The sequence below is a fragment of the Protopterus annectens genome, chromosome 11.part0 (genome assembly GCF_019279795.1).
Source record: "Protopterus annectens isolate FY-2018-M chromosome 11.part0, PAN1.0, whole genome shotgun sequence".
NCBI classification, from domain to species: Eukaryota; Metazoa; Chordata; order Ceratodontiformes; family Protopteridae; genus Protopterus; species Protopterus annectens.
This window is the reverse complement of record NC_056745.1, coordinates 1,101,406,247-1,101,421,417: the sequence shown is the minus strand read 5'-3', so window position 1 is coordinate 1,101,421,417 and position 15,171 is coordinate 1,101,406,247. Positions and strand designations below refer to the sequence as shown.

The following is a 15,171-nucleotide window of genomic DNA, read 5'->3' as shown; positions in this document are numbered from 1 at the left end:
TAATACCCCCTTTTTTATCCCAACCAGCCAGAGAAGCCATTGGCAAATTAATTCTCTTTTCTCAACTTGAATATGGGCCCCCAATTTTTGCTTTTGCCACCAAGAAAAACATTGCAATACTCCAGACTATCTTAACAGCATATGTTGATTCATTACAAACTCAGCTTTCTATGAGCATCACTGTATCACCCTAGGAAAAGCCAAATAGTTACCAATAAAACAAAGATCTAACCTACTTTTAAGACCCCAACTCTGCTAACTACTCCAAATCTGCACTTTGAATCCTTTTGCAGCTTGACTTCATGAAAAAAACTCTTCATACAACTTGAGACACCACTCCCAATTCACACCAATTCTCATTACCCCTAGAACCAAACTCCACAGCACAGCACATGCTTTCCCCTCTTATGAACCTACTCTTTGACAAGATCTCCCCATTAACATTAAGGAAATCAGCATTTATTTTAAATGCAGATTGCCACTCAAAAAGCAGTTCTTCATCCAAGCCAAATGCTCTTGATTCAGCACAGGGCATATCACCTCCTTTTTGAGTTTCTTCTGCTGTCTCAAGATTTACTGAAGGTAGACCCACTTTAAAAACAAATGCATATATTATACATTACACTCTGCTTGATTGTACATTGCACTGTGCTTGTTTGCTGCAACATATATATGTGTTTTTCTATGGTTTATGAAATATTAATAAACTGAAACTGATGAATCAATTGATCAAGGCACACCACCATTAGACAAATATAAGTGAAATAAATAAATAAATACATAGAACTCATCACATGTAAATTAGTAGGGCATGATAAGCCCTAAAACATTCAGACTGCAGACTCTGCAGTATTTTACATCTGAACCAAGATCATAACACAACACGTAATCATTTAAGTTGTTTGCAGGTTTTAACAAAGATGCACTACAGACTTCAGTCTTACTTTTGAAATCTTGGCAGTATCAGTCAGAACAAAATGACAGTCTTGATTTTCTCATTAAGCAGGCTTAGCATGAAAAAAGCCCATAGTAATTAAATGGATTTATGGAAAGAGAACTTTCTCCAGATAGGATGGTAACCTCTATAACTAAGAACATCCCATAGCAAGTTACTTGAAAATGCTAAGATTAGTTTAAGTTTCCTTTCGATGTCAACTCATTTCTGTATGGTAGTAGTTTCTATTGTTACTGAATTCTATATTTAAAGTCAAAGTATATTTAGACTCAATCCTCTTTTCTTACAGTTGACAAATGGCTCTCAGAATCACACTTATTATTAAATCCCGATAAAACTCACCTTCTTATCTTTCCACCCACTCAACACTCTATACACATTACATTTAACATCACCTCCAGTAACAGCACCATTATATCTCGTGTCAATCACACTAAACCTCTAGGGGTAGTCATTGACTGCAACATGAAATTTGACATTCATGTATCCAATGCCATAAAGAAACTCCATAAAAAAATGGCCATACTTTACAGAAACAAACAATTATTGACAGATTTCATTAGAGCCACTATTATATGAACTCACCTCATCTCCACACACTTGTATGCCTCACCTATCCTTACCAATTTTAGAAAATCTGAAAATCCAAACTGCAAACATGTTATAATAAAATTGTCAAATTTGCAACAAATAGAACTTTTAATTGGCTGGAACTTCCCCATCTCATTCTCTACAATCAACCTTTTACTAACCCACAAACTACTTCACTACCCTGAAAAAATCCCTGCTCTACAAAATATAGTACTCCCAAGCACTAAAACTAGAGTTGTAAGATCCAATCAAAAACTCCTATTGGAGGTGACCAAAACCAATAATTCTACAGGTATATCCCTCTATAGCAACTATATTGCCAGACAATGGAACATCTCATCTACCACCTCCATTGCCTCCTTCAAAAAGGCCCTAAAGTGCCATCTACAGCAAACACGGCTCTGTAGGTGTGACAACACTAATTCAATTAATAAATTTCCTTAGCTCTATTACCACCTCCCTCTCTTCAAACATTTTGCTAATTCCACCAATGAAACTCATCCCTCCTCTATTCAAGATTCCCCTACCTATCATCCCCTTGTATCATCTCATCCTTCATTCTTAGCCTTAATACCTCTGTATGCATCCTTCCACTGCTTCTGGTTAAAACCCTGACTATTCCTCTACTACCTTCTACTCTCAGCCACATCCCACTTCTTAGTTCCTTTCTTACACCCACTAGCCTCCCCCCCTTTTTTTTTCTTTCCTTCTCACCACAAACCATAACTTGTAACACATTCATTCCTTGAGTTCCTGGGTATTTGCTGAGCAGTCCGAATATATATTAACTCTGATGTATATGGGGTGTATGTGTGTGTGTATATGTATATATATGTATATATATATATATATATATATATATATATATATATATATATATATGAGATGACTGAAGATGCATTGTATCGAATGCATCTTTGTCGAACTTAAAACAACGAAAAGGCAAAATAGTGACGTGGCTTTTAAGCAAATTCTTTCCCAGGGAAAGAATTTGCTTGGCCGCTTCTGTTACTTTGCCATTTTTTGCACTGTAGTGCGATCTCGGAGTTGGTATATTTAAGTAGGGGGAGTGTGGGGGCACAGCCTCCTACTTTATGTATTGTTTAAATTTTTTTTTTTGGAACAGAGATTTTTTTTTCCCTAGGAAAAAAATCGCTGTTCTGAGCTCAAGTGAATGAACGCTTTCACTTACATGGAGTTGATTATTCATTGTTCACTTTTTTAAATGTTCAATGATATAATATAGACCCTATGTGTGTGTGTATATATATATATATATATATATATATATATATATATATATATATATATATATATATATATATATGTTATATGTATGTATAGTACATTTACAAACTTGAAAAATGTTGGAATTTAATTCTGCTTGAGATTTTTTTTATACTGTTATATACTTCCACAAGTGCTGTACACGGGTTCTTTGTATCTCATATTGTTTTATGTAACTAATATTTTTATGTAAGCAAAACTGTATAATAAGTAAGTTACATGTTTGTATTAGGAGCTTTTCTTTCCTGGCCTCTACTGAAAAAGGACCTGTGTCCAGTCAGACATCCCCGGATAACAAATGTAAAATAAAATAAAATAAAATAATAATAATAAAGTAAAATGACTTTTGAAAACTATACATTTTAAAAGTCTACATGCATGAACAGATATTTAATCTCATCGGTAAGCAGTACAGCAAGCACTTGACTTGCTAGACTACTGTGGTTTGCTTTGTTTTTCTCTAAATTATAACAGACAATGTAATATTCTGCAGAGCACTGAGTCTTTAGGAAATCTAAAATACTGGATTTACAAGTTAGGTATCATTTACCTTTACAGCTTACTAGGTTGTGGTTATAAAAACTTACTTAGGCATCTGAAGTTGTGTAACAGTTGTGATCTTCATATACAGCAATGAAATTCTTCATTGCCACAGTTTTTCTCTCTGCTTATCTGCCTCCATTTTTGGCTGATGACATGATGATATTTTTTTTTCCAGGAACAATACATATTTATCCACCGCTGCGTTCAACTGATGTGGGCAAAAAAGAAACAAAAATTCAACATTAGTGACGTCATCTATGAAAACACCATCAAATCATAGTGGTGGATAACATTAGTAAAGGTAAGCACCCATGAGCAGTTTGGGAAGGCAGCACTGCTCAAGATGTCCACAAAACTAGTCTTATGGTTTGTATGGATATGAAATTCCCACAATTATGAATTTTTAATGTACTCCTTCAATGGCAGTTTATATGTCACATGACTGAACTTAACTATTCAGCATATAAAACTTGGACTGAGAATGAAATTTGAAGAACTTTTATTTTAATTCAGGTGAGACAGTACTGATGCACATAAGATTAAAACCACATGATTAATGTATACTGCTGAAAAATATGCTCCGGTTATTTCAAATATTGTTACATTTTGTTATTTAAAAGCTGATTTGCATAAAATTGAATATGCAATTTAATTTTGCTTGCCAGATCAAAAATATATTTGAAAAAATGTGCATATGCCTGCTCATTATGTCCTGTTTGAAAAAGTTTGTTACCCATAAGCAAATCTAATTGCTATTTGAGGGATGCAGATGAGGTAACCTGTCTGATCTGCACATGCAGCCTATTCCATTCCTTCGCCACACTGCAATTAAACCAAATTTTTTTTTTTTTTTTTTTTGGGGGGGGGGCGTTATTTCAACCTGACTGCATCAGCTTTTAACTTCTAACAGTACATTTTGCTGGTCCTGTCCAGACACTGGCATTGATGGACTGATCATTTTTGGTGCTTTATCTTCGTGGAAGCAACACATTCTTACTATCTCAAATTCCTCCCCTGTCCCTTAATCCACTGCTCTTTTCTCAGTCTTCAGATCTCATTGACACTATTCAGAGCTTCAGTGACACTGTGTGCTACCTGAGCTGATTGAAAGGGTTTCAGCAATTAGTTGGGAGAGATAAAGCATATTTTCATATTTTTGTTAAATCTAATAGACGAGTCAGTTAGCAGTTAGATTTTCTAGCATAACTTTTTCTTGCTTCTAATCTAAGTTTTTCTGGATCTTTTACATAGGCTTCTGTCTTGTTCACAACCTGTCCTCTATGGTTAAAAAAAAATAATCTTTGTGTTTCCTTTTAACTTGCAGTGTTAGACAGTTATGTAGTCTAATGGTATCGTATTATTAGATTTCTCATTTTTTCCTGCATAACTCCATTCAAATGGTTGCAGTGCTGGGGGGGTTGCCTATTTTTTGGTCATTGCTAAATGTGATTGCCCTAAAATGGATTAAGAAGTTCAATAAGCACGACTATGAAATCCCTCTCAAGAGCTACATGAAAGGTGTGAAATGCGCCTTGTGGTAAGGCATCTAGACTCTGCCTAACAGTTACATAAACATTATAGTTCACAGACCCTTCTGGACTGACATATCAAATTATTCTATGCATTGTAGTCTCAGAAGGAGAGTGGATAGCTTGTTCTTGGAACAGGAGCTTTCTTGTCTTCTTTAATCACACCTGGCATCATCTGAATCTTTCTGTTCTTGTAGGTCCCTGCAGAACCCAGAACCCTTCAGGGCATAGAATGTCTAGATCTGGGATGACTTCTTCACAGTGCAGCTCAAACAAGTCACCTCCAAGTCCTCCTAGGAAGAGACAGTGCAAGAAGAAGCACCTAGATTCTTCCATTGGTGGCCCTACCCCAGACATGGGTCTCTATAAGGGGACAGTTCCCCAATCCTCTTCTAAAGACACTGCATTTGGTAAAATCCTAGTCATGATGAGACAAAGGGGATCATGGCCTATTGACCCCATGGTCTGTTGATCCCACCTGTCTGGAGGGAGAGATCTTACAGGATTATAGGTCCTCGTTGGTGTCACTCCCAGACAAACTAATCTATATGGTTTCCCCCAAGGTGTAGAGGGAGTTCAGTGTAGTGGAGCCCATACCGCATAACTTGTCATAGCATTGCAGACCCACAAGGAATCTTTTGTTGAGGTCCCAGAGGATGCTCAGGCTATCCATCCTCCTAACAAGAATTCCTGGATGGTGGATAGACATGTAAAATGTTCATATGTGTCAAGAACTTTTCCAGTCAGAGAAATTAACTGTTTGGTACATATGATAAGATTTCAGAGAGACCTAGCTAATGAGTTAATAGAAATTCTGAAGATGTTTCCCACTGGCAACCTGTGGAAACAGAGTTCCAGGAGGCAGCCATTACTTTAATTTCCTCACTGTTCATGCACTGGATGGAGCAGCATGAACAACTAGCTCAGACATTGCAATGAGCCATCATGCCTGGCTATGCCTTATGGACTCCCCAGAACACTTTAAGGTGGCTTTCATCAATGCCTTTTTTGATAGAACCTCTCTATTTGGGCAGAAGGTTAAGGACAAACTTCTGCATTGTAAGCAAGAGAGCAAAATGCTCATTAATGCTGGGTTATGATTTCAGCCAATCAAAGATTCTTTCAAGGGAACTAAAAGGGCACCACAAACATATGTTTTCATAAATCCCAACAGTCTCAGCATAAGTAATAGCATGGCAGAGGATCCCACGATAGAGGGAGTTTCTTATCTAGACACTGTCAAAGAAGCAGAGGTGTTCTGCTGAACTCTTTACAAGAATACGTTCAAGGTTTCTATATGTATAAACCTTGAATGGGCTGGAGACTCTCAGAGGATGTTTTTCCCTGCATCCATCCACATAACTGACCATCATGCAGGAAACATGGGTCAGGAAAATCATATCTTGTGGCTATTTCAATCCATGTTTAGAATTAGCCAACCATCCTTTGTTCCTTCCACCCCATCATTGTGCACTGTATCCTACCATGCTAGCAGGCAGGAGACTAGATGTGTTCTTTGGATCTACAGGATGCATAACTACATGTCAACATATTGAAGATATCCAGGAGATTTCTAAGCTTTCAAGTTGGACTCAGTAATTACCAAATCAGAGCCCTGCCCTTTGTAATCACCACAGCCCCCCAGCATGGTCACCAAATGCACACTTCAGTAGCAGTTCACATGCATCTATTAATGGCAACAATATGTCCTAACTAAATGACTGGTTCATTGCTGCACCTAGTACAGAAAGATGCATTACAGCAAGGCAAAATTGCTCAGCCTATGCTTATCCCTTAAGATTAAAATCAGAACTGGAACTCTGCCAGTCCCTGACATTCATCAGGTGACAGATACAGTAAACCAGTGAGCCAGACAAGCAGGCTTAGCTGTATCATACAACCCATTACCCACTGCAGTAGCAGTTCTCATTGTACTAGGTCTTGTAACAGCTTCCATTCAGACAGTACAACATGCCAGCCTAACCATGAGAGTTCTACAATGGACTGTCAGAAATTAATAGAGTCAAGCAGTAAAATCAATGATACAAACAATGAAGGTTTCAAACGTTTATCTGAAGCACTTGCTATGATAGTCCAACTTTAGCTTAGGGATTCCCTTTGTTCAGCCCATCCCCACCATTATAATTGTCATGGATGTGTCTTACTGGGATAGGGAGCATTATATAAACAGGATGGTCCAAGGGCCATGGACTACACAAAATGCCAAATTGCACATCAGCATCCTGAAGATGAGAGCAGTCCTCCTAGTGTTGAGGGCATTTCAGGACTCACTCCCCACAAGTGCGGTGCCCACTCACTCAAACAACATGTACTTATTTATTTATTTATTTATTTATTTGCCTTTGTTAACTGGGAAAGTCTAACTGATCAGAGTCAATTTTCAGTGGATGCCAGGGAAAAAAGCTCCACCACAGTACATTTATATTAACAAGTGAATTTCAGACAGTTTTCAGAAAAGCAACAGTTACATTTCACATGAAACTGCAAACAGAATTACAAGACAAGTATATACAGTAAAGTATTTCCAACAACAATTATAAGTCTATATAGTTGTTCTAGCTGTAAAATCTTGCAGAAGTAGATGTAATGATACTGTAGAAGGAAAACATTATTATAAAAAAAGTTTAGTGTTCTTTCATTTCAGTAAAGAAAGGTTTGCAAGGAGTTCAAGATACATAATGAAGGTAGCTATAAAATCATGTATGAATGGACATTTTAGTACTGTATAGGTATGTAAAGATTTCAACAGACATACTGAAGTAAGTTTTAAAATTATGTAGGAGGGGATGGAAGATATTTATTAGTATTGTTAAGAAGATAGTGGTAATAGCATATGCCTGAGAGAGCATGTTATAGGATTGTTTCTGTCTAGGCTGCCTATTCTAAATTGATGTACCTAGAAGATTTATAACTTATGTATACAGGGGGTGTATGAGAGGGGTAGACCACTGGATGGAGGCAGTTACAAAAAGAGCAGGATGAGAAGTGTTGTTTAAGTTGGGGGGTGAAAAGGGATATAATGATTCAAGTGTAGAAGAGCAAAATGTTTTTTGATAAGCAATAAAAAGTTCAGCTTGTGCGGGAATGGTCTCTAAACAATTCAGTAAAATAGCAGTGGTATAGTACATAAGCAAGCAGGGTAGAACTCTATTTTAGCCCCTATGCAGAGAAGTTAAGAGGGTTTGGGAATGGGTCACATCACATCGCTTTCTAGTAGTAACATGCACCCAGGGACTTCAAACAAAATTACAACAAAAACACTGAGCACACAAATTAATCTCCCACAGGAATGGTCTCTAAACAATTCAGTAACATTTGAGATGTTTAGCAAGGGGGATACTTTGTTGCAATCTCTGCTTCATGATTAAACACCAAATCTGATGAATTTTTCTCCATCATCCTCCAAGAGGGATCTTCCCCAAAGAGACACATTCTCCCACATTTGGCCTCTGCAGCTCCTGTATGTCTTTCCTCCAATTCCACTCATCCTAAGGTTTTTACAGAAAGCCAAGATGTACAGAACCAAGGTCATTCTCATAACCCCATTCTGCTCTTGACAGATTTGGTTCTCCCTGCCTTGGCTGCATCTAAGATGGCTTCTTCTTCTTCTTCTTCTTCTTCTTCTACAGCACCAACTCCTGCTGCCTCACCCATCCAGTCAGCCTTATCTGGAAATTCAGTCTTTGAGGAGAACTGTATTGTTTTACTACTTCTACTGATGGTCAGGGACCATATTCTCTCATTTGAAATCATCAACTTGTTTGCAGCCTGCCAAAGGCCCTCAACAAGAAAAATATATAAAAGAAAGAAAAAAAAAATCTGTAGATGTGCTGCCAATACCATGTTTATTTTCTTCTTGCTCCAATAGCTCAAGTACTAACTTTTCTGGCAGATATATTTAAAACTGAGGGTAGTTCTCCATTAAGGTTAATTTAGCCACTTTACCCTCTTATCATCAAGGGTTCTTCTCTTTATCTTAACCTCACACAAGTTCTGTAAAGCATTTTAAAAGGAGCATTTTATTCCATACCCCCTTTAACTTGCCCTGCTCCTCCGTGGGATCTGAATTGTATTCTGGAGGAACTTATTACTGTGTCCCCATTTGAAACTATTTCTCTGCTGACATTAAATTCTTGTCATGGAAAATGCTCTTTCTGATAGCCATCACTTCTATCAAATGAGTCATAGAATTTTACAGGCCTTATCCTCTAAAATTCCATATATCATTTTTCATAAAGATAAGGTGTAATTGAGGACTAGCACATCTTTCATCCAAGAGTTGCCACACAATCAAGTTTGAACCAAGTTTGAACCAATCCATTCATCTTCCAGCATTCTTTCCAAATGATTCTAATAAAGGGCAATACAAGCTATTTTGTTGGCAATATATTCAGACAACTAAGAGTTTAGGGAAGACAATCATTTATTAATTTCCATCTCAAATCTTAAACAAGGTCTCATAGCAATTAATATCAGACTATGTAAATGGATGTCTAATTGTACTACTTTTTGTCACTCATCTAACAGTAGGTCACTGTTGTGTAGTCTGAAAGCACATTCTATCAAGGCTCAAACTGTATCTAAAGCTTTCCTCAGAAATGTACCCTTAGATAAAATGTGTGTTGCTGTTACATAGTCTACCTTTCATACTTTTGCTAAGCACTGCAGTCTGGACATTTTAGCTAAGGCTCAGGCCTCCATTTTCAAAGGCTTATTGTCTTAGGCCTCACAAGGTCATCTGTGGATTCTGTCCATCATTTCCAATGTCCAGACAGAACCAGCATAAATAGATAAGTTATGTACTTACCAGCATGTTAGATTTAGCTTGTATCTGTCTGGACACTGAAACAATCCACCCACTTAACCCCTATCAACTTGCCATACCCAGAGAAACCTAGAGGAACACCAGAGAAGCCTGTTTATGCATTTAGTGTTCCTTTTTTTCTTAAGGATTTCTATCATACTTTTTGTAGATAACTACATCCATGTATGTATTCCTCAGGCTATACACTTCGAGGGGAGCAAAGGATAATGGGACAGTGAAAGTACTGGAGACAGCAGAAGTTTATTGTTGCTGTGAAGATACCAAAGGTCACCAATCTAGCAGTTCTAATGTCTAGACAGATATCAGCTAACTTTAACTTTCTGGAAAGTATATAACTTGTTTTGATATGCCTTGTACATTAAAACAGGATAACTTGTCTGTGTCTCTAAAAGTGAAGAGTTTTTTTTTCTTTTTAATCTATAAGAATATGCTAAGTGACTGACAGTAGTTATCCTTTTAGTACATTTTTTTAATTCAGTTCATTCAACTAATTTATGTATGCATGTATTGATTGATTGATTGATTTTTGTAAATAAATTATACCGCGCATCCATATTGCAGTTTTCTTCATATTATAGAATTAAATGAAGGCATAGGAATATCAGACTCCCTAGCAGATGGCAGTTAAATAATACAGTAAGACAATCTACAAATCTCATAGTGTAATTCACCTGTCTGGCTGTCTGGCAGATTAGTGCTGATGATAAAGAGAATGACTTACTAAAAGTCTTATACTGTAGTCCTTGCTTTAACAGCATCAGTTTTAATTTGCCATTTGCTTGTCCCTGAGTAAGACACTTAACCAGACAGTGAGCTCATATCAGCCTTGAAAAGGTGTACTTGTGACTGCTGGTCTTACCAAATTAAGAAATAAAAGCATAACGTATCTATCTGTGTTTATTTAAAGGTGTTTGTTGTCTGTTAAGATTTGTAAATTGTTGCAGTTTGCCACCTCCTGAATATTTTTTTTGTACAGCAAACACTTGAAATCAAACTTGTTTGGGAGTCCAGCACATTTGGTTAAGGCAGTTCTTTTTCACCTGATATGTGCAGAATTTGTGCTTTAAGTGTGTTAACTGTTATTTTTAGGGCTGTAGCAAAACTATTAAACCTGGACATCCATCTTTTCCATTGTTACCCTCCATTGTATACATTTTACTGTATATCAAGCATTGACAATCTTGGAGTATCTACTCTGATCATTACGTTTTTGTGCTCTTATGTTAATGCTACTTATTTTTCTATAAAGTGTTTACTGTGTATTTTATTGGATACATTTGCCTTCACATTAATGTTTCTAATAGGGCAGTGGAGCAGCGTTTTGCACTGTCACTCACAGTAAGAGGTTCTCCAATTCGATTCTCGGCTGGGGTCCCTTCTGTGCGAAGTCTGCATATCCTCCCTGCATTCATGTGGGTTTTCTCGGGGTGGTCTGTTTCCCTCCCACATTACAAATGCATATAGAGCATTTCTCCCTGGGCCTCTGCTGAAAATTGGCTCATTCCAAGTCAGACTTTCCCAGTTAACAAATGTTAAATAAATACATTTTCTTTACAAGAACAACTCAGTGTATTTAATTTTCACTATGTTTATTGAATGGCAGTTTCCTTACATTTTTCACAAAAATTAATACTTTAACATAACTTTAACAAAACCTTTTTTCCTGTTCAAATACTTTGGTTGTTGCCAGTTTATAGTGTTTCTGGCACAAAACAAACAAACTTCTGCATTACACTCTGTGCAGCTGAGCATGTAATGTCATTGTTGTCAGGCAAAACATTGTAAGAGGATTATGTAGCTGAGGCAGATTTTTCTTCATTTTTAAATGATATTTCAGTTAATGCTCTTATCCAGTCTGATACTGCTCATGTTATAATATAGCAGAAGTTATTTCCAAGGGCTGTAGTGAATATTTATATTTAAAGCATTTGCTTTTGGATAGCTTACCAGTCAGTTTGTTTTAGATTGTTTTAGATTTACCCTAGTCACACATGAGTGCTGACAGATAACTAGCTCTGCTTTTCTGGAGCAGTTTTAATGTTGTTTTGTGGTAATAAACTTTTAGTAGAAATTTCACAAGTGGGTTTGAGTAGCACAATGTTCTTATATACCGGCATATGTAAAGATAGTCAAATCAGTGCCTGTGTCCTGTAATTCCTGAACCAGGCAATTAACTCTTAAATCACTCCCTCATAGTTTTCCTTCAGATATGTTCATAATGTGATTCCTACAGAATAGGGTTGCAACAACTCCTTTCTTGTTATAGCCTGAACAAAAGTAGCTGAATCACACCTGTTGTATCCCCACAACTCCAAACAACTTAGTTTAGCAGGATTTGGTTAAATAACCTATGTTCTTCTCATGCAGTTTTAGTGCTAAAGTCCCTCTCATCTTTCTTTTATTTTTCTTTGCTAAAGCAATGGTGATTGACAGACAGCAATATGAGTAAATTATAATTAAATGTTTGCAACATTACAGTTACCAGGACACAAACTCATATCCCAAAGGGTCTAAAAGTACTACATTCTTGTTTCGAAAATGTGATAAAATCTCAGTGCCTTCTTAATGGTAATCATGAATCATCCTAAGATGATTTTAGCCAGATGCATTAAACTGTAAGGGGAGTACTATAATTTGCCCACCTCCTTACTCACAGGTGTGGAAATTATCAGTATGAGCAGTCATTACATCAGTAATGTTCTGCATGGAACATTTACAATGATATGACAAAATGAGTCTTATCAAGGACATGCAGTAGACACCACAGGCACTGCCTTAAAGGTTGTTCACCTGTAACAGCTGTTAAGCCTGCCTTCTATATGACTCTAAAGATCTTGACAAAAGAGAAGTGCATCTGTAGGTAATCTGGAAACCTGATGTTCTAAAGAATTATGAAATAATTGTGGAATACTAAACCTCTGGGAATTAGAACAGCAGGAGGATAGAGAGAGACATCATTTATTTCTGTGGAAGATTCTTGAGACAGTAACCTTTAAAGGTAGGAGAGGATATTTTGGATGAGTGATACTAGGAGGTTAATGATAAGGATCTGTGTTCATCGCTGGACTTGGAATGCTGCAGAGAAGATGCATTGGGCAGTGAGAGGACTTCTAGTGTTCAGAGGCTGGCTCCTGTTACTGAACTTGTGGTAGAGTGATAAACACGCAGTGCTTGCTTTTTGGATCAATTCCTAAGATGCGTGGAAGTGTAAAATGTTTAGAATTAGTAGTTGCATTTGAAGACACAACATCTCCATCAAGGTACTAGGTAACCTAATACTCTAAATCCACCCAAAACTGAGCATCTGGTGTTGAGGACTAGAAAAAAAAAGAACCCACACGAATCTCCTCATATGATTGGTAAAATCTACAAGGAGTTGTAATTGCAATAGGTTGTTATCAATTGGGATGTCTGTAATACTTTCAGTAAATAAATAGGGTCGTTGATGGTCAGCTGAACAATTTGGCCTGTGTATTATGACATCAGTATTGAACGTGATGCAGCAGGAAAACCTGCATTGATCTGTAATATGGACTTTGAGCTGAATGCTGCAGAAAAGTTGTAAATCTGATATCCATTACGTGGAAACTCCTAATGCTTCTCTCTGGGGTTATCCCTTTCCCTTTCTTATTCTGTAGTTTATTCTGAATCCTGCTTGCTGTGTTCCTTCATTTTGTTCTTATTTTTGTCCTTGTTTCTTTATTTGTGTCCCTTCTTCTCTTTGTCATGAATACAAAGGAATAACTTGTGAAGCTGGAAGGCATTAGATTGCATGTACAGGACTTCCATTGCTTGGTATCACTTGAGTCATTCCTGACATGCATGTGAATGCCTTTCCCAGCCACTGGCTTTCCCTAGAATATCAAATGCCAGTTGATATTTTCCAAGTATTACATATAGACAGAGCTCATACATTGTTAAAAAGCCCTTTTCATCATAGTAAATATAATAAAAATGCAGCTCTTTTTTTTTTTATTTAATTTTTGATATTCAGACCTTGCCAACATTTTCAATGGAAGCATAAGGTGAAATCCCCAAAGCATTTAAATATAGGAAACTAAGGAATGAAAACATACAAAGTTTCTTCAAGTAACTATACAGGCATCTTAAAACATAACAGTTAGAAATCATTGGGGCAAAGGAAAAGATTCAATAATAATGTCAGGTAAGGCATAGTTCCCTTAAAAGACAACAATGGAATATTAAAGCAGATTGCTCAACCTGCTGTCTCTTTTAGTCCCTGTTCATTGATACAGTCTCAAAAATCACCCATGCAGCTTTAAAAACTAATCCACTTGACTGTTTTCCCTGTTAGGCTTCCTACCTTTTTGTACTGTTTTACTTTCACTTTGAAAACCAAGTTGAAGGGAGCGGAGCCTGAATGGCTAACTGAAAGCAGCAGTATTTTAGAGCTCCATATAACTAGTTAAATAAGAGAGGAAAAAAATATTCTTTTTTTTTTTCTTCAAAGTATAAAATCTTATAGATAAAAGACTACTTAACGTAATTAGAAACTTTGGTGAAGTTTTAAGAATAATTTTCTGTCAAAAAGTTGGAGATATATTCACTTGTTAAAATGAGCAACTCAAGGAATTCTAACCAGGATACTGCCTTAAAGAAGGAACTACAACAGATGACATCTACCCTGCAGGAGCTGTCTTTGAAGATTGATGATTTTAAAGAGAACCTAGAAAATCATAAAACAAGCAGTCAAAAACAAGCTGACACTCTCAAGGAAATGTTAAAACAACACCAGACAAGGATAACAGGAATAGAGGTTTCACTAAATGACTTGGAAAGCAGACTTAAGGAAGAGGAAACATAGAAACTGCTTCTTAAGCAAAACAAATGGTTGGTTAATAAAGTAGATGACTTGGAAAATAGGGAGAGGAGAAATAACATCAGGATTTTCGGATTACCTGAAAACACAGAAGGTGAGGATATTATTTCCTTTTTATCGAACTGGATTCCTGACTTTTTAAATTTAAAAGAAAGACTTTCCTTTGGCATTGAAAGGGCACACCGAGCTTTTGGGGAAACCTGCCACTAACTCAAACTCTCCTCCTAGGTCAATAATTATTAAATTTCTTTCATACATGGACAAGGAGCTAATTTTAAGATCTGCTTGGTGGAAGGCACCTCTAAAATATAAACAAAGCCTGATACGATTTGATAACAACTATTCATCTAGAATAATGGAACAAAGGAAAAAAGTGTGGCCAATGATAACGTTTCTGAAACAAAATAACATCAAGGCACAACTTGTATATCCAGCTAAGATAAGAAAACTGTATGCCAATGAGGTGAGGACTTTTATTGACTTAGAGGAAGCCTCTTCATTTATTAAAACTAATAATGTGATTACTTTACCAGAAGATATGTATTGGATGTCACCATCTCTCAAGAGAACAAAAGAAACA

General features: G+C 36.7%; 1 protein-coding gene across 4 annotated transcripts in view; it reads left to right on the top strand.

Moving 5' to 3' along the window:
* Nucleotides 1-15,171, top strand: part of PTPRO (protein tyrosine phosphatase receptor type O) — a 1,723,724-nt gene that overhangs the window by 1,677,262 nt on the left and 31,291 nt on the right. For all 4 annotated transcript variants that reach the window (XM_044088440.1, XM_044088442.1, XM_044088441.1 and 1 more), the window contains one exon: nt 3,552-3,677. In XM_044088440.1, the coding sequence (XP_043944375.1) occupies nt 3,552-3,656 (105 nt within the window). In that variant the 3' untranslated portion in view covers nt 3,657-3,677. The remainder of the gene's footprint in view (nt 1-3,551; nt 3,678-15,171) is intronic.